Here is a 24588-nt window from a genome sequence, read left to right as displayed (position 1 = left end):
CATAAAAGATATATCCAGAATTGGGGAAATGGACAATTATCCAAAATTTGCTGCAGTTGATTTTCTGGGAACAAAAAATATTTAACTGTGGGGAGATGAATTTGGAGATGGGATTTAGCAAGAACTCTCCTGGTCAATTGCTTTTGTCACTTCTGTTATTATATGTGAAGAAGTTCCTCCTTAATGGAATTAAAAGCTAGCTTGACATTGTTTGGCTGAAAATTGACCATTCTTCTGTTAGTTTATGAAAAGCAAGCTTGCTGCCAGCTCTGGGACACAGGAAGCAGTTATAAGGAATGTGACCCCTGGTAATATAGAGGAGAGGACCAGCTATGCAAGGAAAACCCAGTTCCTGAAAGGGAATCCCTCTTCACCTGTTAAAGAAGGGAAGGGATTTCTTTCTTCTCCTTGCATTCCACTGATCATCACATCATGACGTCTTGCAGTGGGAGCTTTTCTCCCAGTAGAAGGCACCACACTGAACATGGAATGGAGACAGTAAGTAAAAGAAGCTCCAAAGAGTTTTACTGATGACAGCAGAGAAGAAAGACAGCTATGGATTCAAGAGAAATTAACCCTGATGATTACAGTTGAGCTACAAAGTGGAGTAGGCCTCCAAAGCCAATTAGAATAGCCTTCCCAGCATAGATGCTATAACCAGGAGGAAAACATTAGAGGTCACCAATGGGAAAGAAAGGACATTATGTCCCTGCATTGTTGGAGGCATGAGTTGCTTGTAATGTTCACTACAAATGTGTCTCCCTACCAGTGTACTTTAGATACACGTCCATTCTTCCCATTAATACTGTGTGTATTTGTAGGAGCCTCTGCTCCAAGATATGGATTGAATGTTTGTAGCTGTGGTTCTTATTATGCAGTCTGTGTAAATGCTTCTGCTTTGCACTAATTTTGTCTTCTGGTGCTCTGTTAAAGGTAAACACACTTGTAGGGGCTTATGAGCTATAGAACCACAGAGTTCCTAGAACCTGGGGTAGCAACCACTAGGAGACCCAACAAGTGAATGTAAGTCAGAGTTGTGGGGGTAGTCTCAGAGCTGTGACCTTAGATCATGTTATCTCAGTTGGGTCCCTATTGCCACAAGGCTATCCTTTTACTCTTCCCCAATTGACTCTTTATTGCATTCCTCACAGCAGCTGTGGCAGAAGTATACTCAGTTTTGCTGGGTGGTTAAACTTAGGGATGAAATCTAATTTCCTTTGGGGTGCAGACATAATGATATCACCACATATGGTTTGGCCAGAAGTCTAAAAAAAGTTTTTCAAGGAATTTGTCGTTTTTTTTTAAATGCACACACTTTCACAGAGTGAAATATTCATCATATTATTTAATGTATCTAGTAAAAATAGCATTTATAGCTAGGTCCCAATTAGTGTAAATAATGAATCTTTGTGCATTTGAATTTGCACTGTTTGAAGTCATAATTATGTAAAATGTGGTCATTGTTTCTAGCCCAGTGGAAATATGTAATGTAAATAAATAATACAATCACTAGACAGGATTAATTTTCCACACTAATCTTAATTGGTACCTAGCTTCCTCTTATAGTAGTTACATTGTCAGAAGGCAACTTCATCAGTTCACTTATGAAGACGTTACCCATCTGCATTTTTAGTGAGGCCTTCTTCCAAAACCTCAAGGATTGCTATGATCACAGGACAAGGGAGTGGACTTCTACTGCAAGTTGACCCATGTTTCACTTTCCAAGAAAGATTATATCAGGTCAGATATTTTCATGGTCAACCGCCAGCTATCTTCTAGTTCCAACTATCTTCCAGTTCTGACTAATCCCTTCTATATTTCATTAGCAATGAACAGAACCTGTGGCTTGGCTCAGAGATCTTTCACTCCTATTAGGTAGTCTGGATCCGAAGAAATGCCACCTTCAGAAGCCCCATTTGGCTGTACCTTCAAAGCTGTGAAATTTAGATTCTGAAATGTATTTTCAAAAGTAGTAAGGAGTGGTATTATTTCAAAACTCAAATAAATGGTTCAAAGGTTTTATAACTCATTTGGTCTGTGGAACTGGAGATAGCACATAACATTTTACCCCCAAACTTTCCAGCTATTAAAATAATCTGATTTGATTTCTGAAAACGTTTATATCCTTATAAATGCTATATGCTTATTTTAAGCTAATTTATATGAAGTTTTCTTAACCTTCAGTCTAGTGTTCATAGGAGAGAACTTTGTTATATTGAAAAATTCATGATAAAATGGGAAGAGTGCTGAACTTAGAGTCAAAGAACTTGGATCTAAATCCCAACTCTGCTACTTTCTACCTATGTAACCTTAAGCCAGTCATTTAATCTCTCTGAGTCTTAGTTTACTCATCTTACAGATGAGGAGGTTAGACTAGAGCTCCTTTCTAGTACTAAATCTGTTATCCTATGAAATAATAAATCTAAATCTGTTATCAAGTGAAATATTACATGTAAAAGACTTTGCAAAACTTAAAGCACTTCATAAATGTTATTATTGATCCCTCCAGGGATTACTTGTTTTCTTCTCAATCTCTTTTTAACTCTCTATAGTCTGGCTTCTGACCTCAAATGAGATAATATTTGTAAATTGCTTAGAAAAGTGCCTGGTATGTAGTAAACATGTATGCCTCTCCACATATGTGGTAAGTTCCAAAATGCTGTATGAATAATTATTCCTTTCCTTTCCCTTTATCATTCAGCTGAAACTGCCCTTTTCAAAGTAACATTTTTTTAATTGTTAAATTTAATAACCTTTTTTCAATCCTCATTCTCCTTGACCTTTCTTGATATTCTCTTCTCTAAGTTTTTGTGACACTGCTCTTTCATGGTTCTCCTCCTACCTAGAGGCAGCTATGTAATGCAGTGGATAGAGTTTTGGATCCAGAGTCAGGAAGATCTGAGTTCAAATCCAGCCTCACCCACTAATTATGTGACCCTGGAAAAGTCGCTTAATCTTTTTCTAACTTGGTTTCCTTAGCTGTAAAATGTGAATAATAACAGCACCAGAATCCTAGTTTTTTATGAGGAAAAAATGGGATAACATTTGCAAAGCATTATGCAAGCTTTAAAGTGTTATAAAAATGCTAGCAATTACTATCATCATCATCATCAACAACACCGTTTTCAATTCTGCTTCTTTTCAGTTTACTTTGCTGGATCTTTACAACCTTGGTTCAGTCCCTCATCACCTCATACTTGGACCATCACAATAGTCTTTTAGTTGGTTTTCCTGCCTCAAATCTTTCTCCAATCCATTCTCTGTTATTGTGAAATGAATTTTCCTATTATGCAGTTCTCACTGTGCTATTCTCCTATTCAGTAAATTCCAGTGGCTCCTTATCACCTCAAAGATCAAATATAAAAGGTGGTGTTCATGAACTGATTCCTTCCTACCTTTACAGTTTGCATACACTTTATATCCCTTCATGTATTCTGCAATCCAGTGGCACTGGCCAGTGACACTGCAATCTAGTGACACTTTCTTGTCTTCAAATAAGGCACTCCATCTCCCAAATTAGGGCATTTCCAGAGGCTGTCCCCCATGCCTGAAGCAGGCAGAAGTTAAATCACTTGCCCTTGGGTACACTGCTAGTAAGTATCTGGCCAAGCTTTTCAAAGACGTATCTTTGGAAAGTTATTTGGTTGATTGTTGTCCTTTGTTCTCAAAGATGACCAAAATGACATCACTATGTTGAAGTTAAGGTACAGTGTGTCTGACTGTGGCTGATCAGACCAATATGAGCTTGGAAGGCTCTACCACAGGTCAGACACAAATAGTCCACATGAACATTTGGAATGGAGATGTCTCTAAATTTTCACGTCTCCCATTTCTTTTGAGTTATTACAATTCTGCTTCACCCATATAGCACAGTGCCTGTTTTTTTTTTTTTGTTAGGCAGTGGAGCTAAGTGTTATGTGTCTGAATCCAGATTTGAACTCAGATGTTCCTGAATGCAGGGCTGGTGTTCTATCCACTGTGCCATCTAGCTGCCCCCGCAGTACCTTCTTTGATAGAGGCATACCATGCTGGGCAGTCTTTTGCCAGTGTCTCCCATGTCATACGATCGATTCCAAAGACAGACCTTAAGAGTAAAACTTCTTCTAACCTCCATGTAAGTGTTTGCCTTGTGTGAGTACTTCAGAAATTAGTTTTTTAGGCAAATGTATATTTGGCATTTAAGCATTCAAGCAATGTGGCTAGCCCATTGTAGTTGCACTCTTTGCAGTGGAGTTTGAATGCTTGGTAGTTCAGCTTGAGAAAAGATCACAGTATCTAGTACCTTATTTTGCCAGGTGATCTTCAGATTCTTCCTAAGACAATTCAAACGGAAGCAATTCAGTTTCCTGGCATTGTGCTAATAGATTGTCCTGATTTCACAGGCATAACACAAAAAGGTCAGCACAAAAGCTCTGTAGACCTCCAGTTTGGTAAACAGTCTAAAAGCTCTTATCTCCCATACTTTCTTTTGGAGTCTCCTGAACACTGCACTAGTTCTAACAATGTATGTATCAACTTCATCATCTATGTGAACATCCCTGGAAAGCATATTGCCAAGGTGAGTGAACTTATCCACAGTATTCAAAATTTCTCCATTTGCTGTAACTGATGGGTCCACGTGTGGATAGTGTGGTGTTGGTTGATGGAGAACGTGTGTGGTGTTTTTTTTGGTGTTAATTATCAGGCCAAAATTAGCATAAGCAGCAGAGAATCCATACTCTGTTGCATCTTGACTTCAGAGGCTGCATTTCTACCTTTATGACCTTGGGCAACTTATTTAACTTCTTTGAGCCTCAGTTTGTTCATATGTAAAATGAGGGTGTTGGACAAGATGATCTCTGAGAATTCTTTCTGCTCTGAATCTGTTATTCTATTAGTTATAAACCTGAATTGCTGAGGATGATGATTTCCTTAACAGAAACAATAAAAATCAGAGAAGAGGTGGGTTTGGGGAATAGGGGAAGTTAATGGATTTTTTTTTGCAGTTCTTTTGAGTCTGATCTCCAGCCACATAGAGATGTCCAGCAGGCAAGTGGCCAAAAGATTATGACTGGATTTATAGGTATTGGAATAGAAAGGATGGAGAGATCAAATTAGTGGGGAACAGACTGTTGGATTGAGGATATAACTTGGTGCTCCATGATACTTGAATTGTTTCTTTCTGGCTGCTTTCAATATTTTCTTCTTGACCTAGGAACTCTGGAATTTGGCTATAATATTCCTAGGAGTTTTCCTTTTGGAATCTCCTTCAGTAGGTAATCAGTGGATTCTTTCAATTTCTATTTTACCCTCTGGTTCTAGAATATCAGAGAAGTTTTCCTTGATAATTTCTTGAAAGATGATGTCTAGGCTCTTTTTTTGATCATGGTTCTTGGGTAGTCCAATAATTTTAAAATTATCTCTCTTGGATCTATTTTCCAGGTCAGTTGTTTTTCCAATGAGATATTTCACATTGTCTTCTATTTTTTCATTGTTTTGGATTAGTTTTACAAGACCTTTATTTCTCAAATTGTCACTAGCTTCCATTTGCTCCATTTTGCATTGGTGAACTTTTGGACCTCCTTTTCCATTTGGCTGATTCTGCTTTTTAAGGCATTCTTCTCCTCATTGGCTTTTTGGACCTCTTTTGCCATTTGACCTACTCTGTTTTTAAAGGTGTTATTGTCTTCAGTATTTTTTTGTCTCCTTTACCAAGGTGTTGACTCATTTTTCATGATTTTCTTGCATCACTCTCATTTCTCTTCCCAGTTTTTCCTCTACCTCTCTTACTTGATTTTCAGAATTCTTTTTGAGGTCTTCCATGGCCTGAGACCAATTCATATTTTTCTTGGAGGGTTTGGATGTAGGAGCTTTGATTTTATTGTCTTCTTCTGAGTGTGTGTTTTAATCTTCCTTGTCACCACAGTAACTTTCTATAGTCAGAGTTTTTTCCATTGTTTACTCATTTCCCTAGCTAATTACTTGACTTTTTAACTCTTTGTTAAGGTAGGGCTTGCTCTCAGTGTGGAGGGTGTACTGTCCCAACCTTCAGGGGTTTTGTGCAGCTGTTTTCAGAGATACTTCTAGGGACCAGTAAGTTTTCAGTTCTTCCAGGATGGCCTGTGCTGTGCTCTGTAAGTGACCACAAGCAGTCTTTTCTGCCTTGGAACTGTGAGGTGGGTTCTCTCTCCACTGCTGCTGCAAGCTGTGCTATGCCAGTGCTTCTCCTTGCCCCAGGATTGCCACCCAGATCCAAATATGGGCAAAGCAGCAGAATCCTGACCCAGTGACAGCAAAAAGATCCTTGTAATTTCCCTGTGAACAGTTGTTTGATCCCCTTATTCTCTGTGGGCTTGATAGCTGCTACCGCCATTGCCACTGCCACCCTGGGGCTGTACTGGGGGCTGGGGTTGAAATGCGCTCCACTGTCACCCTGATGCAACAGACCGTTCCCAGTGACCTTGTAAGTTATCTTTGGTGTTTGTGGATTGAGAAGTCTGGAAACCACCACAGTTACCAGTGATTCAGTCTCTTGAAGCCTGCTCCAGGTTTGCTGGGGCCCAGTTTGTGCCAGCACAGCCTATGCTGGACTGTACTTCTCTCCTAGCCTGGTGCAATAGACCTTTCTTGTCGACCGTCCAGGTTGTCTTGGGGTGGAAATTTGTTTCACTCTGTCTTTTTGTGGATTCTGCTGCTCTCTAGAATTTGTTTACAGTCATTTTTAATAGGTATTTGGAGGGATTCAGGGGAAGAGCTCAAAAGAGAGTCCTTGCTTTTACTCTGCCATCTGGGCTCTGCCCAATGTTACTTTTTAAATAAAAAAAAATCCAAAACCTATTTACGTTGTAACATATTTAGATGTTTAAATTTTCTTTCAGTGATTTAATTATTAATTTACCTGTAAAATTGCACATGATAAAATTGTACATAAGAAAAGCTTTCTAACACATAACAGTTCAGTTACTTAACAGGTACAGTCATACAGACCACTGTGATAGTTTTGGTGACTGCAGTATACATGCTTTAAGAGAACACAGTTTCTGTTCTCACAAGTTTTATAGAGTCAAGTAGAAGGATTGAGTTATAGGCACAGATATCTAAAATGCACACCATTAAACAAGAAGCACATTAGAAATTTGTAAAATAAAATGCCATTCAAGGTCAGGGGGAAAGTTGTTAGTAATAAGGGGGATTAAGGAAGGCTTCAAGAAGGAAATGACATTTAATTTGGGTAGAGAGAAGTAAAATCACTAGTTTGGAAGAATTTGAAAAGGTCAACCTCAGTAAAAAGCTTAAATCTAGAATCAACCCACGAAAATCTTAAATTCTAACAAAGTATTTTTAAATATTCTGGAGATGTACTTCAGTGCTTCAGCAATCATTTGTAAATAGCAGCATCTATGTATATTTAAACTATAAATGTTTTAAAGTCTCTAAAAACAAATATCTCAAGTTGATTAAAACATGCACCTGCATTCTTATTATGCTTAGAATATGCTTAGCAAAACCTTTATTCATAGATAATTCAGAAGTAAATTTCAGTCTACCTCAGGTTGAATCTTCATAAATTTTGAGTTAGTAGAATCCAAATCAAAGTTTTTCTGTCTTATTCTTTATATAGTTCTATAGTCCCTTAATGTTTTAAAACATTTATCTTGGTTCTGTGTTTTCAGAGGCTTATGATGAGAATTAAGAAGTTTGGAATAATTTCAGATGACAAATTTAGAAATCACCAGGAGCTTCATGGTAATCTCTTCTTTTTATATACATACATACATACATACACACATATACATATTTTCAGGTTTATAATGCATAATTAGAAATTTCTTATACTATGTTTGCTTTTTCTTTTTAATAAAGCTTTGGATTCAGCATGCCAGCAGGTATGTATTATTACCACTGAAAGTATTGCAGTTATGATTACAAGTAATTGATATAATTAATATAAACATATAGGTCTTATATACTGTATACAAGACTTGATAACTCTTTTTCTAAGAGATATTCTGGTCTGAAAGTCGCGTGCTGTAATGCCTCATTTTTAATCTCCTAATCTAATCTTAAGGTTTTCCTTAGATATACAGAGTGAAAAGAGATAATCAAGGGGAAAAATGGAAATTTCATTATAAAAGTGACTGAATAAAAGTTTCTTTGCTGATTGTTTATTTAGTTGGGGACAGGGCTGTCCAAAGGGGGAGAAAATAGATTCCTCCATCATAAGGAAGAATGAATAGAAAAAAAAAATTATTTGATGGCTGAAGTGGGCATTAATTTAGTGTTTAAGTAAAGGAAAAAGATAGCTCTTGGGACCAGAGAATAAAGAATATCTTAATTCTTTAGGGATAAAGAAATTGATGGGTTTTGGTTACACGAGCAATATTTTTATTTTTAATAGTATTTTATTTTTTTCCCAATTGCATGTCAAGGCAATTTTTAGCATTCGTTTTTATAAGATTTTGACTTCCAAATTTTTCTCACTCCCTCTCCCCTCCCCTCTTCCTAAAATGGTAGGCAATTTGATATAGGTTATACATGTGCTAATCACATAAAACATATTCCCATGCTAGACACAGTTGTGAAAGAAGAAACAGATCAAAAGGAAAAAATAACCGTGAAAAAGAATAAAGTAAAAAAGATATGTTTCAATCTGCATTCAAAGTCAATCAGTTCTTTATCTGGATGTGGATAGCATTTCCTTTCATGAGTCCTTTGTACTTGTCTTGGATCATTGTGTAGCTGAGAAGAGCTGAGTCATTCAAAGTCAATCAAACACAATTTTACTGATACTATGTACAGTGTTTTTCTGGTTTTGTTCATTTCACTTTGCATCAGTTCATATGTATCTTTCCAGATTTTTCTGAAGTCTGCCTGTTCAACATTTCTTATTGCACAATAGTATTCAATTACATTCAATATACCACAACCTGTTCAGCCATTCCCCAATTGATAGGCATCCCCTCGATTTCCACTTCTTTGCCACCACAACAAGGGCCACTGTAAATATTTTTACACATGTAAGTCCTTTCCCCTTTTTTTTATGATCTCTTTGGGATACCTAGTAATGGTATTGCTGGATCAAAGGGTGTGTACAGTTTCATAGCCTTTTGGGCATAGTTCCAAATTGCCCTCCAGAATGGTTGAGTCAGTTCACACCTCCACCAACGGTGCATCAGTGTCCCAATTTTCCCCACGTCTTCTCCAATATTTATCATTTTCCTCTTTTGTCATATTAGCCAATCTGATAGGTGTGAGGTGGTACCTCAGAGTTGCTTTAATTTGCATTTTTCTAGTCAAAAGTGATTTAGAGCACTTCTTCATATACAGGTGGATAGCTTTGATTTCTTCATCTGAAAACTGCCAGTTCATATCCTTTGACTACTTATCAATTGGGGAATGGTTTGTATTCTTATAATTTTAACTCAGTTCTCTATATATTTGAGAAATGAGACCTTTATCAGAGACATTTGCAGTAAATATTGTTTCCCAGCTTTCTGTGTCTTTCTAATCTTAGTTGCATTGTTTGTTTATGCAAAAGCTTTTTAATTTAATATAGTCAAAATTATCCATTTTACATTTTGTAGTGCTCTTTATGTCTTGTTTGGTCCTGAATTTTTCCCTTCCTTATAGATCTGAGAGGTAGACTATTCCTTGCTTTTCTCATTTGCTTATGGTGTCATGCTTTATGTCTAGAGCAGTATCTTTAAATGGAAGTCTCAATGAAAAAACTTGAGAGAGGATGAAAATCTTGTTTCATGTTAGTTTGCACATAATTAAAATAATTCATTATTTGAAAAATGTGGAAATTTGATGATTTAATGTTTTATTTTGAATTAATTTTTATTTTCTTAGGTTTTATTTTAAATAAAGTAATGCAAATTGGTGCAGCTACATCTAATTTTACCACAAATGTGTGGTTTTATTATTATGATTTAACTGTAATTAAGTATAGGTTTTTGTGTAAATTTTAACTCTCAGATAATCAGAATCATTTTTGCAGTACTATACAGTGGTAACATCCAAAATAATCTTAAGGCTCTGCAAGATATTTTCAGAATTTTCCAAGAAAGATTACATTTATTTAGTTAGGTATAGTTCATTTATAGTCAAGTTTATTTTGGTATTCTAATAATTTTTAAATGAGTAATATATACATGCTGTCACCATCAGCAAGCATTGAATATCTACTATAGGTAAAACATTGTTAATTTGAACATTTAATAAAGTAGGACACCCCATTTTGCATAAATAAGAGATTATTGCATAGCTTCATCATATATTTCAAATGATTGAATTAATAGAGTGATTTATATACAATTTTCAGTAATATATTGTGCTTTAATAGAAGGTTGTTTAATAAAATAATGAGGTAAAGTATTCTATATATGTTATAGCTAAAAACTAGATATTAACTAATATCCATAGCAAGGAAAAACAAAGAACAGATTCATGAATTAAGGTTCCATTCACCTTTCATTAGAGATTGTTTCTTTGAGTAATTTGCATATCCTAATTAAAAATGAAAATGTTGACTAAACATAGCTCCTTGATGTATGAGGTGTGCTATAAAAATAATTTTGTTTTCCAAAAGCTTACTGGGCATATTCAGGGCAGAAACTTAATTAAACAAGCAAGCTTTAGTGTTGGATTAAGTAGTTTAAGAAGAAATGCAATGAATTTGTTAATTGTTCTTTTAGCCTTGGTTATTAAAAGCCTCAGTCTTCTGTTTCTGCACATACACGCAGCTACAAATGAAAAAAATATGCACTTACATGTCTATACCTATCTTCATGTTTTACATCATTCAAAGAGGTGGGATTAGATAGCTCTAGATTCAAGCTTCTCAAGCATATCTAAAGGAGGCAATTGGTGAATTTCTTTGTTAGAATGTTCTTCATGCAAATGATCTAATTTATTTGCTTTGTAAATTTGGATGTTTGCTAATATTTTCCTAAAATAGAGCTCATCGGTAATTATATTTCTAAATTACTGCTTTAATTCAAAGTACTGCCTTTTATTTGATAATATAATACCACATTCATATCTTGAATTTATTTAAATATCTATGACATTAACATTAATAATAGGCTTATAAAAGCCTTAAATAGTAATTCTTTTGCCTGAGACATTGGGCACTTCTGCAGAGGACAGTTCAGTGGGGAGAGGGGAACAATTTATAAAACAGGCCAAGGGACCAAATATCAGAGATATTGTTGGGGGGGTAGTCTGAAGGTATGATTCTGAGGGTTAGGAGGCACACAGGTTGAATGTGGGAGAAGAATGTGATGATGATGGGATATGTTGGGTGGCAGCTGAGGCAGAGTGAGGAAATGGCCAAGGCTGGTGTGCTGTCATATACTGCAGACCAGTGTTAGACATGAAGCATGGAAATGGAGGAAGCACATTCCTTCCCCAGAAAACATTCTCCACCTCCCCAAGTCTCTTGATTAGATTGTAAGCTCTTTGAGGGCAGGGACTATCTTTTGCTTCTTTTTGTATGCCCAGTGCATGCCTAGCACAGAATAGGTGCTTAGTAAATGTTTATTGATTGATTGAATTCTCTGGAGCAGTCTCAGGTTCACTGCTGTAGTTACTACTTTGATCATAAATTCCAGCTTTTCTTTTCTGACTTGAAAGTTATATAAGACTAGGCAGTTTTGTTTTGTTGAGTAGCTAAATAAAGGTCACAAGTGAAAGTGATGTGAAAGTGATATGGTTAGAGCTTAATCTTGATTTACAGTCTGAACCTGATAATGGTGGCAAACATTATGGAGCATTCATTTATTCATAAAAATGTTTAGTGTCTACTGTGTTCAAAGAAGTTTTGTTCTGTCATATGAAAAGAACTATTTATTATCTATCTTCAAGGTCTGTAGCCTGAAAATTATTTTCAGTACGTGACTACTCCTGAAGTTTTAGATTTTCGTAGTCTTAAAAAACATTTTTTCTACACATATGATGAGTTCTAAATTCTCTGACATCCTGATTCGGCTTTCCATTTGTGTCATTAACAGGATTAGAAGGAACTGATCGGTTTCTGTATTGCCATCAAAATCTCTTACTTTTATTTTTTGCCAGTGTTCAGGCTGCAACTATCAGAAAGGGAAAGAGATTTGGATATCTCTACCTAAAGTTCAGATTTAGCTATGAGGAAAGGAAATTTAAGATACTTGAGTCTTCAGCATGAGCCAATCACTTCACCCTTCTGGATTTTAGTTTGCCTATATGTCAAATGAGGGGATTGGATTAATGATTAATACAGTTCCTTTCAACCCTAAAATTTTATGATTCTGTAATTTTTAGGTATAATAGATAAATTCTATTCACTTAAGAGAATTGCTTATTTTAGTTAAAAATGCTAGTTAGGCTACATTTGGTGTTAATTTGAGAGGTGATATTAACTCTCATCTTGGAATAAGGATCAGGCAAGAAACTGAGTGAAGTTAAAGCATGGATAAGATGAATAGTTTTTTGGATGTTTCTGAATTATATCTTCACATGGTGACTTGTAAATTTTATTTTAAGTGTTATGAATTACTAAAACATCATATATATACTCATTCAGATGAGCAAAAAAATTAAGGTCAGTATATAATCATATTGGAATATTTATCATTTTTGTTCTTCTATAGGAATACAGAAGCTAAAGGTGACTATAGTTTTTGTTGAACTCTGATATTCACGGATAGACATTCACTCATAGACCTTAATCTGAGCGAAGTGAACACAACTAGAATTTTCCTCACAGTGCCAAGGTGCTGGACTTGCTCACTGTATCTTTGTACTTTAAACCTGTAATGGGAACATAATGCTTCCCCCTGATCCTCTGGACAGCCTTTCTGGCCTCCTGTCTCCTTGGGGACAGATTCTTGGCCTTCTTCCTATTTTTTGGGCTGATGTCTGACTTCCTGTTCATTAGATATTGGATCCCTGACTATCCACCTTCTGCACGGATCCATAGGCACCTGTCCTTATGTTATTATATGCTACAAATCTTCCTGAGTGACATCCTCTTTCCTTATCCTGACAACTGACCACTTCAGGTGTTTTACCTCAGATGTGTAATTTGTGAAAATTTTAAAAAACTTTATTATTTCAATAACTCTAATATACAATATCATTAATTGAATGAAAGGGAGATAATTGCATGGAGAGCAGTAACATGAGGGCTGGAGATTGAGAGAAACAATATCTAATGTAACAACAGAGAGTGAAACAAGAAAAAAATGGACAGAATGTCTGACACTAAAAGGTTGGAAAAAACCCTCCATGAGTTTCTATTACTTTATTCTACTATATCTTTCTGCCAGTTGTGCTACCCGTGTGACTTTGGACAAATTATTTAATTTCTCTGTGCTTTAGATTCTTCAACTGTTAAAATAAAGAGAATTAGACTAAATGTCTAAGATCCTTTTTCAGGTTTAAAATTCTGTGCTTTTCCATGATTCTCCATGATCACTACCACTTTTTCCAGAGAGTATCTTATTGGACACCTGTGTACTATGTTCCTAAAGATTAAACTCTCATTCCTTTTCCCTGACAGAATGATGTAAGGGATGAGAACCAAGTTTAATTCTTCTTTATTCAGTCTCATTATTTCCCCTAATCGTTCACCACATCCAACAGTCTGTGCCAGTCACTGTGCAAAGTGCTGGGAATGCAAATTTAAAAAAAAATATTGTCTCTGTCTTCAAGAAGATTAGAATCTAATGGGGGAAGATAATATGCAAAAGGAAGGTAAAAGGAGGAGGGTGGGGAAAGATAACTGATACTGGGGCATATTGGAAAAGCCAGAGAAACCTCAAAATAGTGCAGTAAGGTAAGAAACAAGTAGATGTTCTAGCTGAGTTCCCTCCTCAAATAGAAGTTTTGGAGTTCATGGAAGGAAGATAATATGTTAATGTTTGTATTTCCAATAATATTCTACAGGTCCTTACCTATGTTTTACATTTATTATAATTACAAATATTCTGATTTAAAAGCATGTGAAGTGTGCTTATATTGTCTGTAGGGGATTTACTAAAAGTCAGTAATAATATTCAGAAAAGAGTACAGAAAGGTAACTTTTTTTTAAACAAAGTATACATATATGCATAAAATGCATTTAAAGAATGCATTAAAAAACCATCTTCTAAAAAAGAAGCAATCCCTAACTAACCTCATTTTAATCTGATTACTATGTATTCCCTGTAGTTTTTACATGTAAATTGTTCCTGTATTTTTCATTTACCTCTCTTCCATAGTTTTTGTGTTTGTGTGCCTTATTTCCTCAGCTAAATCTTTCAGATTTAGACTATAACTTCTATTTCTTTTGTGTTCACAGAGTGCATTGCATACTTGCAGTAGGATAGGCAGTTTGCAAGAGTGGAGAATAGCATCTCAAAAATGGAAAATAGTCTAGTTGAAAAGTTGAATCCAGAGTTTTGAGGGAACTTGGTAACTTTATATTGGTCCTATAGCCATTCTCTTTAATATTAATTTTATGGTAACCCTGGCCAGAAAATAACAAGTAAAGGATAAGTAGACAGTAACTATCTTACTACATGTTTGTTATACTCACTACAAAACCAAATTTGAGGTTAAGAAGATCTGATTTTAAATACTATTTAAATATGGTGCCTGTGTGATTTTGGGTAAGTCACTTTTCTCTCTGAGCCTCATTTATAAAATGGAATTGGACTAGATAATACCTGAGATCGCGTTCAGATTTAAATCTCTGATCCTATGATTGATACTCATTAAGTACCTTGTGAGGAAAGGAAATGAGGTACATTACTTCAGAAGAAGTTATTTTGTCTAAGATACTTAGGAAAGGAGGGGATAAAGGAGAATATCTAGGGAAATTAAGGAAGGAGGGGGAGGATGAGTTCAGTACAGAAAATTCCTATGAGGTATGTAATTTGAAACTAATCAGCATAATGTGGTATGATGACCACTAGATAAAGTCAAGAAAATTGAGTTTTAGTATCAGTTTTATCACTTAGCTATATGACCTAGGATAAATTACTCAACCTCTCAGCCTTTTTTCCCTCTATCTTTAAAATGTGCATAATATAATAATAGACTCTCAGAGGTCTTCTAGATCAACTTGTTCCTTAATAAGAATTCCCTCTACAGTGTACCCAACAAGTGGTCATACAGCCTTTCATGGTAAGGGGAAACCAACATCTCCTGAAGCAGCATATTTACTTTTTGATCCTACTACTTGTGAAAAATATGTTCCTTATACTAAGGAATTAAGGAAGAAAATAAGTGACAGGTTCAGAGAGAAAGGAATGGAAGGGAAAAAAATAAAGAGATCCAAGCAAGCCATAAAGGAATAATTAAGTTGTTGATTAATTCTGACTGGGAGGAATAACTAAAGTTGAGTTAGGTCTTGGAGAATGGGTTGAATGGCAGAGATTGTGGTGGAGATGGGGGTAAGGGGACAAATTGCTAGCTGTGTGGTGTCCTCAGGCTTCAGTTAGTACTAGGAGATGGTTGGAGAGGTTGAGAAAAAAGGAAGGAGATCATAGATTTAGAACTTAGAAGAAACAGAGTCAATGCCCTCATTTTGCAGATGAAAGAAGCTAATGAACTTGCTGAAATCATTTAGTTAACTAGTGGCAGATCCAGGATTCAAATACAGGCCCTCTAATTCAAAATGTAATGCAGTGAGAGTTTGTGTCTAATAATTTCCAGAAATGTACAAAGGGACAGATAGTTTAATTGGGACTAGGTAAGGATAGGACAGAGCTGAATAAGGGTGGGAATCAAGGAAAGTATAACAAAGGAGTAGAGTTTTCTTTTAGGTTTGATAGTTCAGCATAATAGGGATTTGGGAACCAGGTTAGAGGGACATGCTTAACCACAGGAGATCTGAAGTGATCAGTTCCAAGATTCCAATTATGTTTGTTAAACAGAATGTTGGTGTGTTTGTCTTCATAGTCAGGCATTCCCAGATGGTCACTGAGTTCAGCTAATGGTGAGCCCAGTTTCTGGTGGGGGAGAGATGGGGAATGAGCTTGCCTGCATGGTATGTTGTCTCCAGATGGTCACGGAAGGATGCTTATTTAGATATACATGATAACAGATAGGAAGTAAGTCACTAAAATTGAGAAATTTGGAAGAAATCGTAGAGATTGTGATATGGAAAGTGAAAGATTACTAGTTCTGATAACATAATGGTGATAGCCAAAATTAATTTATAAAAAGCTTGGAAATTTGGCAGAGATTTCTATTTTTAAAAATAATGAGCAAAATATTGTTAGAAAATCAAGAATCTAAAAAGAAAAAGAAACAAGAGAAAGGGAGGCTCCCTCCTTTATCAAAATGCTGGTGATGAGGAATGTTAAAAAATGATATGAAGAAAATTGAGTGGAAAAAGTAAATAAAAGTTTTATGTATATATGTATTACAGATACATATGTATATATGATATTTAAAGAATAATTAGAAATTAATGAAGAGCATAGCTAGAAAATACCAGGGTAAAGAAACAGAAACAGTAAAAACCAAAGAACACATGAGAGAAAGCATTATAGATAGGGTGAAAATGATGAGATAAGAAAAAGATCAAGTGAGGATAGTGATAGTCATACATAAACACACACGTGTGTGTGTGTGTGTGTGTGTGTGTGGGTGTGTGAGAGAATGAATATGTACAGGGTATTCCAAAAGTCTTAGTGCAGTTTAAAACTTTAATAGTGTAGATGCATTATGTGTTAAAATAAAGTCATATGTTATAGCACACATATGCTGTTAAAGTTTGGCACACCTTGTACATATTCATACATGTATGTATGTATGTATCACTATTCTTACTTGATCTTTGTCTTCCCTCATCATCTTGACCCTATTTATAATGCTTTCTCTCATGTGTTCCTTGAGTTTTACTGTTTCTGTTTCTTCACCCTGGTATTTTCTAGCTATATTCTTCATTAATTATTATTGTATAAATATTATATAATTATTAATTATATAATTATTTATAACAATATATTAATGCTAATTATATTATTGTATAAATATTACATATATGCACATATATACACAAATTGTAAGAAGTAATTATGACCTTAAAAGAGGAAAATGGACAAATTCAGATATCATTGAAAAATAAACCATAGATAATGAAAGAATTCTTCATGGAACCTATTTCAAGAGCTAGAAGAAATAACAAAAAGAAAAAAAATTGATCCAATTCTCTTGTAGCAGAAGTGACCAGGGGTGATTTGATGGATTGGATCATCTTCTATTCAACTAGACATATGCTCTGACCCCTTGTTAAGGTACATATACCTTGCTGGGATGTCATAACAACTCCTGATTGGTCCCCAGTGACTGGGGGTGATATTTGGTGGAAGATGATTGGCAACTGAGCATCTGTTGGAATAAATGTAAGACTATTTGAGATATTTCTTCTTTATGTTTCTTGTCTGCATGCATGCATGCATGCATGCGAATCTTTGTGTCTTAAGCATTTTCTGTGGTAGAGAAAATAAACATTTGCCTTACACCTGATGGCTATATTGTATATTGTTTAGTTTTTCTAGAAAGGACTCTGTTTTCCTCATTTTGGGACATGGTTAAGGGATTTTCCTTGTAGATCCCTTAGAGATTTTCTTGGAGTTACTGTAGAGTGGGATCAGAGCCATAATAATATTAATAGCTAGTATTTATAAAGCCAGAAAAAGAGAACTTCCAAGGATAAATTTGGATCCATGTTAGGATAGACCCTTGGAGCCCTCTGGGCCGTGGAGTACAATAATTATCTAATAAAATGTAGCATCTGGACCCTCTAATCAGCCTGCTGCTGCCTCCCAGCTCCATGGTACTCTATAACTCATGATGCCCATTTCCATTAAATCTGGCCATGTCAAAATGAATCATTTTACTTCATAGTAAAACAAAGGGCACTTAAAGCAAGGTAAATAGTAAGAAGTTAAATCATGATATGAACATTCTTAATACCTGTTTCCCATGCCTACCATCTCCCTACATGTGTTTCAGGAAAGTGCTTGTCTCAGCTCCCAGTTAAATACTGTTGTTTTCCACATGTGTATTCCAGCAATGACTCTTCCCTCCTAGTTAACACTATCTCTGCTAGAAAAGAGAAGCATATATCATCCATGGCAGCGTTAGTCTGTGGCAACAATATTGAGTGCCTAAGGTTTTTTGGCATAGGAACTTCAAAGCATTGCAAAAAGCCTTATTATTTCCTCTCAGGTGTCAGAAGAAAAGAAAACCTTTTGAAACTGATTCTGCCTAGAAACACTACCCCTCAAATCATCTACATGCAGCTGAAGGGAAAGTTCCCTCTAATTTTCTTTATCCCACTCTCTATTGCCTCTTCTTACCCCACTTCAAGATTCTTAACATTCTTTCAAACTGTGAATGCTGGAAGTTGCTGTGATGATCTGGGGTATGTAGCTCCCAAAGAGAACATGTCATAGCTACTCTCTCTACCTTTTCAAAGTATGAAAAAAGAACTGAAAAAACCAGGCTTCACTACTCAAAAAAAATCAAGCAGCCCTAGCAAGTCATGGAAGAGGAAAAATGCCGCTGGGTCTGATCTCATAACTGAGTTCTGTAAGACCCTTGAGATCTACTTTGTCAAGTTTTAAATAGTGTATGACGAAAGGTGAAATGAGCAGTTGTTATTCAGTTATGTTTGACCCTTTGTGACCCCATTTGGAGTTTTCTTGGCAAAGATATTGGAACAGTTTGCCATTTCCTTCTCTGGCTTATTTTATAGATGAGGAGCTGAGGCTAACAAGGTCAAGTGACTTACCCAGGGTCACACAGCTAGTAAGGATCTTGAGGCTGGATTTAAGCTCATAAAGATGACTCCAGGCCTGGTACTTTAACCACTGTGCCACCTAGCTGCCCTGAAATGAACAGCACGATGGATCAAAGAGTACTGATTTTGTTTTTAAAAGAAGAAAGAAGAGGTGCCATTTGCAGTATTTTTCACTGGCCCTAAGATTTTTACAGTAATCTTTAAACAAAGATGGGCCAAAAGAGAAATATTGGTTGTTGTCTTTCATTCTTGAAGAGGACCAAAATGACCTAACTATATTGGGATCAAGGTTTAATGTGACTGACTGAGCAGAACAGTATGAGCTCAGAAGGCTTTACCACAGATAGGCATAAATAGTCCATATGAACATTTAATGTGGAGATGTTTCTAAATTTGCACATCTCACATTTCCTTTGAGCTATTGAAGTTCTGCTGTGCTCACACCACCTTCTTTGATACAGGCACTCCATGCTAAGCAGTCCTGTGCCAGAGTCTCTCATGTCTCACAATTGATTCCAAAGTTCTTCAGAGAGACATTGAAGGTGTCCTCGTAACACATTTTCTGACCTATACGTAAGCCCTTGCCTTGTGCGAGTTCTCTGTAAAATAGTCTTTTAGGCAAATGTACATTTGGCATTCGAACAACATGACCAGCCCGTCAGAGTGCACTCTCTGCAGTAGAATTTGAATGCTTGGCATTTCAGCTTGAGAAAGGACACCTCGGTGTCTGGTACCTTATCTTGCCACAATTCAAATGGAAACGATTCAATTTCCTGTCATGGGGTTGGTAGACTGCCCAGGTTTCAGAGGCATACAGTAATGAAGTCAGTACAACAGTTCTGTAGACCTCCAGTTTGGTAGGTAGTCTAATACCTCTTCTCTCCTACACTTTCTTTGGAACCTCCTAAACACTGAACTAGATCTGGCAATGCATGCATTAATCCCGTCATTTATGTGGAAAGCCTTGGAAAGTATATTGCCAAGGTTAAGTATCCACAGCATTCAAAATTTCTTCATTTGGTATAACTGATGTTGTATGTTTTTGTTTTTGTTTTGGTGTGGTACTGGCTGGTGAAGAACCTCTGTTTTCTTGATGTTAATTTTTAGGCCAAAATTAGCACAAGGAGCAGAGAATTGATTCATACTTTAGTTTATCTCAGCCTCATAGGTGGCACTGAGTGCACAATCATGTGACCAAAAAGTCACACATCAGCTCTCCCTCTACTTTAGTCTTGGCTTGTAGGCTTTACTGTTAGTGCAGTAGCTGACCTCGATGCTGTTTTTGTCCTCACTGAAGGTATCTGACAGCATCATTGAAAATATTATGCTAAAAAGCTGGAGAGCAAGCACACAGCCCTGCTTCATTCCATTGGTGACTGGGAAAGCACAAGGAACATTGTCCACTATCCAGAACCCATGCAAGCATACTACCATGACACAGACATACAATACTGATGAACTTCTCTAGGCAACCAAATTTTGCAGTAATTTTCCACGAGAGTAGATAAAAATGGTAAAATGGTGTGTGATGTCTTTTGACTCACGCATAAATTGAATTTGTGAGGTAGAGTTGCATGAAGTCATCCACCTCTCTCTGTCTTCCGGAGTCATTGGAAGCCAGTGGCAAGACAAAAGTCAAGACAGTTGGTGATGACTTGGAATGCAATGGATGACCTGGGTGTCTTTGATGTCTAACTAAGCTCTGAATGCTTCAGCTGCCTTCAGGGCTGTTGGAACAAATTGTTCTTATCCGCCCATTCCTAGGAGGGATATCTTCAAGTGCTTGGGATAAACACCCTCCCTAATTCACTGAGTTTGAGATCCTTCCATTATCCTCAACCTGGTTTAATCTGTCTGCTAAAATGGTTTACTGGGATGTGGCTGCTCTGCATGCTACAGCTTTTTGAAACCACAGGTGAGAGTAGAGTGATTCGGGTGGACACCAAAGGTGGAAAGCAGCCCTCACACCAAAGGTACTAGTCTTCCCTGAACACCTATATCCCCTAAATGAGTATAAAGCAGCTCTGCATCACATGGTCAACAACATGGAGGATTTAACAGTTAGGACAAGTGGTAAATTGTGGGAATTGAATCAACTACACTGATTCCGTCTTGTGACTCAATTCTGGAGCTAGTTCAGTTTCCCTTCTAGTTAATTATAGGTCTAATTAGTCCAACTTCTGTCTTGTGAGAAAAGTTTATTTAGTTGTGGGAACTGGGAGAAAACCTTATTGCATTGTTTGAATCTAGCCCTTAACTAAGGACTTAGGTTATGCTGACCAGAAATCTAGTCATATACAAAGATTGATGCAAGGAGTTTTCTCACAGTTGTACATCTCCAGCAACCCACATATCTTATCTGAAAACTGGCCCTCTACTGGTCAATCAGTTATTGTTTTCATGTTCCCTTGATTGTTTACAGACTCTTAGGGAGCAGGGGAGTGGGATACTCCTTTTTCTGAGTTCAGGGAACTGTACCTTTTTGCTCTCCCACTCCCAACTTAGAAAGTCCCTAATCTTTTCTCCAAGTAGAAATGAGATTACCTAATGTATTGTTTTCTTTTAATTAATTGGACTTATTTGATTGTTTTTAATGTATAAAAGTCTGTCTCCTCCTGTGTTCAGGGACCAACCCTAAGCTAAGAGAAGGGCGTGGTCCTGATTTGTTAGGCAATTGGCATACATTGCTTAATTGATATGCTCAGAAGCTTGAATCATTATTTCCTGTCATTCCATCTTTTACCTGCCACACCTTGATCCTCATGACCTCTCAGAATTCTCCAATACAAGAATTATGTGTAAGAGAAAAAGCAATTTTAATTGTCTCCATGGTCTAAAATGCCAGAAACTAGGAGGCGGAACCAGGATGGCAGAGAAAGGCAGGGACTCTCCTGAGCTCTCCCCCAAACCCCTCCAAATACCTTTAAAAATTATTCTAAACAAATTCTAGAGCAGCAGAAACATGAAATGAAACAAATTTTCAGCCCAATACAACTTGGAAGGTCAGCAGTAAAGGTCTGTTGCACCTGGGTGATAGAGGAGCACAGTCCAGCACAGGCCACCCCAGCATAGCCTGGGCCTCAGCAAACCAGAGCTGACTTTGAGGCAGCTGAATCACAAGCAGCAGTGGTGGTTTCCAGATCTCTCAGCCAGCAGATGCCAAAGGCAAAGAAGGTCATCAGGAAAGGTCAGTTGCACCAGGGTGAGAGTGGAACACAGGCTATGCCAGCACAGCCCCAGCCCCAGCCAACCAAGAGCAGGCCTTGGTAGTGACAGAAACACCATTGACAGTGGCTGCTTCTGGAACTCTCAGCCCACAGATGGTAAGGGAGTTGAACAACTGGTTAGAAGGAGATTACAGGAGATTTTTGCGAACTCTAAGATAGGACTCTGTTGCTTTGCCCACACTCAGATCTGGGTCCTGGGTGGCAGTCCCAGGGTGAGGAAGAGCACTAGCAAAGCAGAGCTTGCAGCTACAGTGCAGTTCCAGGTAGGAAAAGAGTGCTTGTGGTCTCTCACAGATGAGAGCATAGGCCAGGAGAGCACCTCTCCGTAGATTATACCACCTTGGAAGAATTGAAAACTTACAGGTCCCTAGAAGTATCTTTGAAACCAGCTGCACAAAGTCTCTGAAACTTGGGGCAGTGCACCCTCCACCCTAGAAGCAGAGCCCTACTTTAACAAACAATTAAAAGTCAAGTAATAGACAAGGAAAATCAGCAAACAATTGAAAAAAGCTATTGAAAGTTATTATGGTGACAAGGAAGATCAAAACACACTCATAGGAAGACAACAAAGTCAAAGCTACTACATTCAAATCTTCCAAGAAAAATATGAATTGGTCTCAGGCCATGGAAGACCTCAAAAAGAATTTTGAAAAGAGAGGTAGAAGAAAATTGGGAAAAGAAATGAGAGTGATGCAAGAAAATAATGAAAAATGAGTCAACACCTTGGTAAAGGAAGCACAAAAAAAAAATACTGAAGACAATAACACCTTAAAAAACAAACTAGGCCAAATGGCGAAAGAGGTCCAAAAAGACAATGAGGAGAAGAATGCCTTAAAAAGCGGAGTTGGCCAAATAGAAAAAGAGGTCCAAAAGTGCCTTGAAGAAAATAATTCCTTAAAAATTAGAATGGAGCAAATGGAAGCTAAAGACTATGTGAGAAATCAAGAAATGATAGGACAAAGCAAAAAAAAAATGAAAAAATAGAAGATGATGTGCAATATCTCATTGGAAAGACAATTGACATAGAAAATAGATCCAGGAGAGATAACTTAAAAGATATTGTACTATCTGAAAGCCATGATAAGCAAAAAAAAAAAAAAGCCAGCCTAGACATTATCTTTCAAGAAATTATCAAGGAAAACTGCTCTGATGTTCTAGAACCAGAGGGCAAAATAGAAATTGAAAGAATCCACTGATTACCTCCTTAATGAGATTCCAAAAGTAAAACTCCTAGGAATCTTATAGCCAAATTCCAGAGTTACTAGGTCCAGAAGATAATATTGCAAGCAGCCAGAAAGAAATAATTCCAAGTATCGTGGAGCCACAGTTAGGATAACACAAGACTTAGCAGCTTCTACATCAAGGGATTGGAGGGCTTGGAATATGATATTCTGGAGGGCAAAGGAGCTAGAATTACAACCAAAAGTTATCTACCCTGCAAAACTGAATATAATCTTTCAGGGAGAAAAATAGACATTCAATGAGATAGAGGACTTTCAAGCATTCTTGATGAAAACACCAGAGCTGAATAGAAAATTTGACTTTCAAATATAAGTCTCAAGAGAAGCTTAAAAAGGTAAAAACAGGAAAGGGAAGACATGAGGGACTTAATAAATTTAAACTGTTTACATTCCTTAAGATGATATGTGTAACTCATAAGACCTTTCTCATTATTAGGGTAGTTAGAAGGTTGCACATATAAACAGAGGGCACAGGTGTGAGTTGAATATGAAGGGATGATATCTTAAAATTTAGGAGAGAGAGGAATGTACTAGGAGAAAGAGAAGGAGAGGTAGAATGGAGTAAATTATCTCACATAAAAGAGGCAAGAAAAAGCTTTAACTGTGGAGGGTAAGAGGGGAGAGGTGAAGGAGAATGTGTGAACCTTATTCTCATCAGAATTGGCTCAAAGAAGAAATAACATACATGCTAAGTTGGGTATAGAAATCTATCTTACACTACAACAAGAAAGTAGGAGAGAAGATAAGAGAAGGGGGAGGGAAGGTGTGATAGAAGGCAGGTCAGATTGGGGGAGGGGGAGGTAGTCAGAAGCAAAACACTTTTGAGGAGGGACAGGGTGAAAGGAGAGAGACAATAGAATAAACGGGGAGGGGAATAGGAAATACAGTGAGCAATAGTACCTCAGAAAAATATTTGAAGTAGGTTTCTCTGATAAAGGCCTCATTTCTCAAACATTTGACAACTGAGTCAAATTTATAAAAATAAGAGCTGTTCCCCAATTGATAAATGATCAAAATATATGATCAGTTTTCTGATGAAGTAATCAAAGCTATCTATAGCCATATGAAAAAATACTGTAGCTCACTATTGATTAGGGAAATGCAAATTAAAGCAATTCTGAGGTGCTAGTTCATTCCTATTAGACTGACTAATAGGACAGAAAAGGTAAATGACAAATTTTGGAGAAATGTGGAGAAAATGAGACATTAATGCACTGTTGATGAAGTTATGAATTGATTCAACCATTCTGTAGAGCAATTTGTAACTAAGCCCAAAGGGCTATAAAACCATGCTTACCTTTTGACCTAGCGATACCACTACTAGGACTGTATCCCAAAAGAGATAAAAGACAAAAATGAA

The 24588-nt window shown here is 36.7% G+C and overlaps 1 protein-coding gene across 5 annotated transcripts in view; it reads left to right on the top strand.

Moving 5' to 3' along the window:
- LOC144454542 (uncharacterized) overlaps positions 1 to 24588 on the top strand; it is a 78898-nt gene that overhangs the window by 40459 nt on the left and 13851 nt on the right. For 3 of the 5 annotated variants that reach the window (XM_078146929.1, XM_078146931.1, XM_078146928.1), the window contains 2 exons: positions 7653 to 7725; positions 7843 to 7865. In XM_078146929.1, coding sequence (XP_078003055.1) covers positions 7653 to 7725; positions 7843 to 7865 — 96 coding nt within the window. Of the gene's footprint in view, positions 1 to 7652; positions 7726 to 7842; positions 7866 to 9306; positions 9743 to 18186; positions 18273 to 24588 lie in introns of those variants that run through there. The other 2 variants (XR_013483025.1, XM_078146932.1) reach the window with 2 other exon arrangements.

The sequence above is a fragment of the Phascolarctos cinereus genome, unplaced genomic scaffold, assembly GCF_003287225.1.
Source record: "Phascolarctos cinereus isolate Bilbo 61053 unplaced genomic scaffold, phaCin_HiC Scaffold_726;HRSCAF=1367, whole genome shotgun sequence".
NCBI lineage: Eukaryota > Metazoa > Chordata > Mammalia > Diprotodontia > Phascolarctidae > Phascolarctos > Phascolarctos cinereus.
Note: the sequence above shows the minus strand (reverse complement) of the source record. Positions and strands in the feature narration are given on the sequence as shown.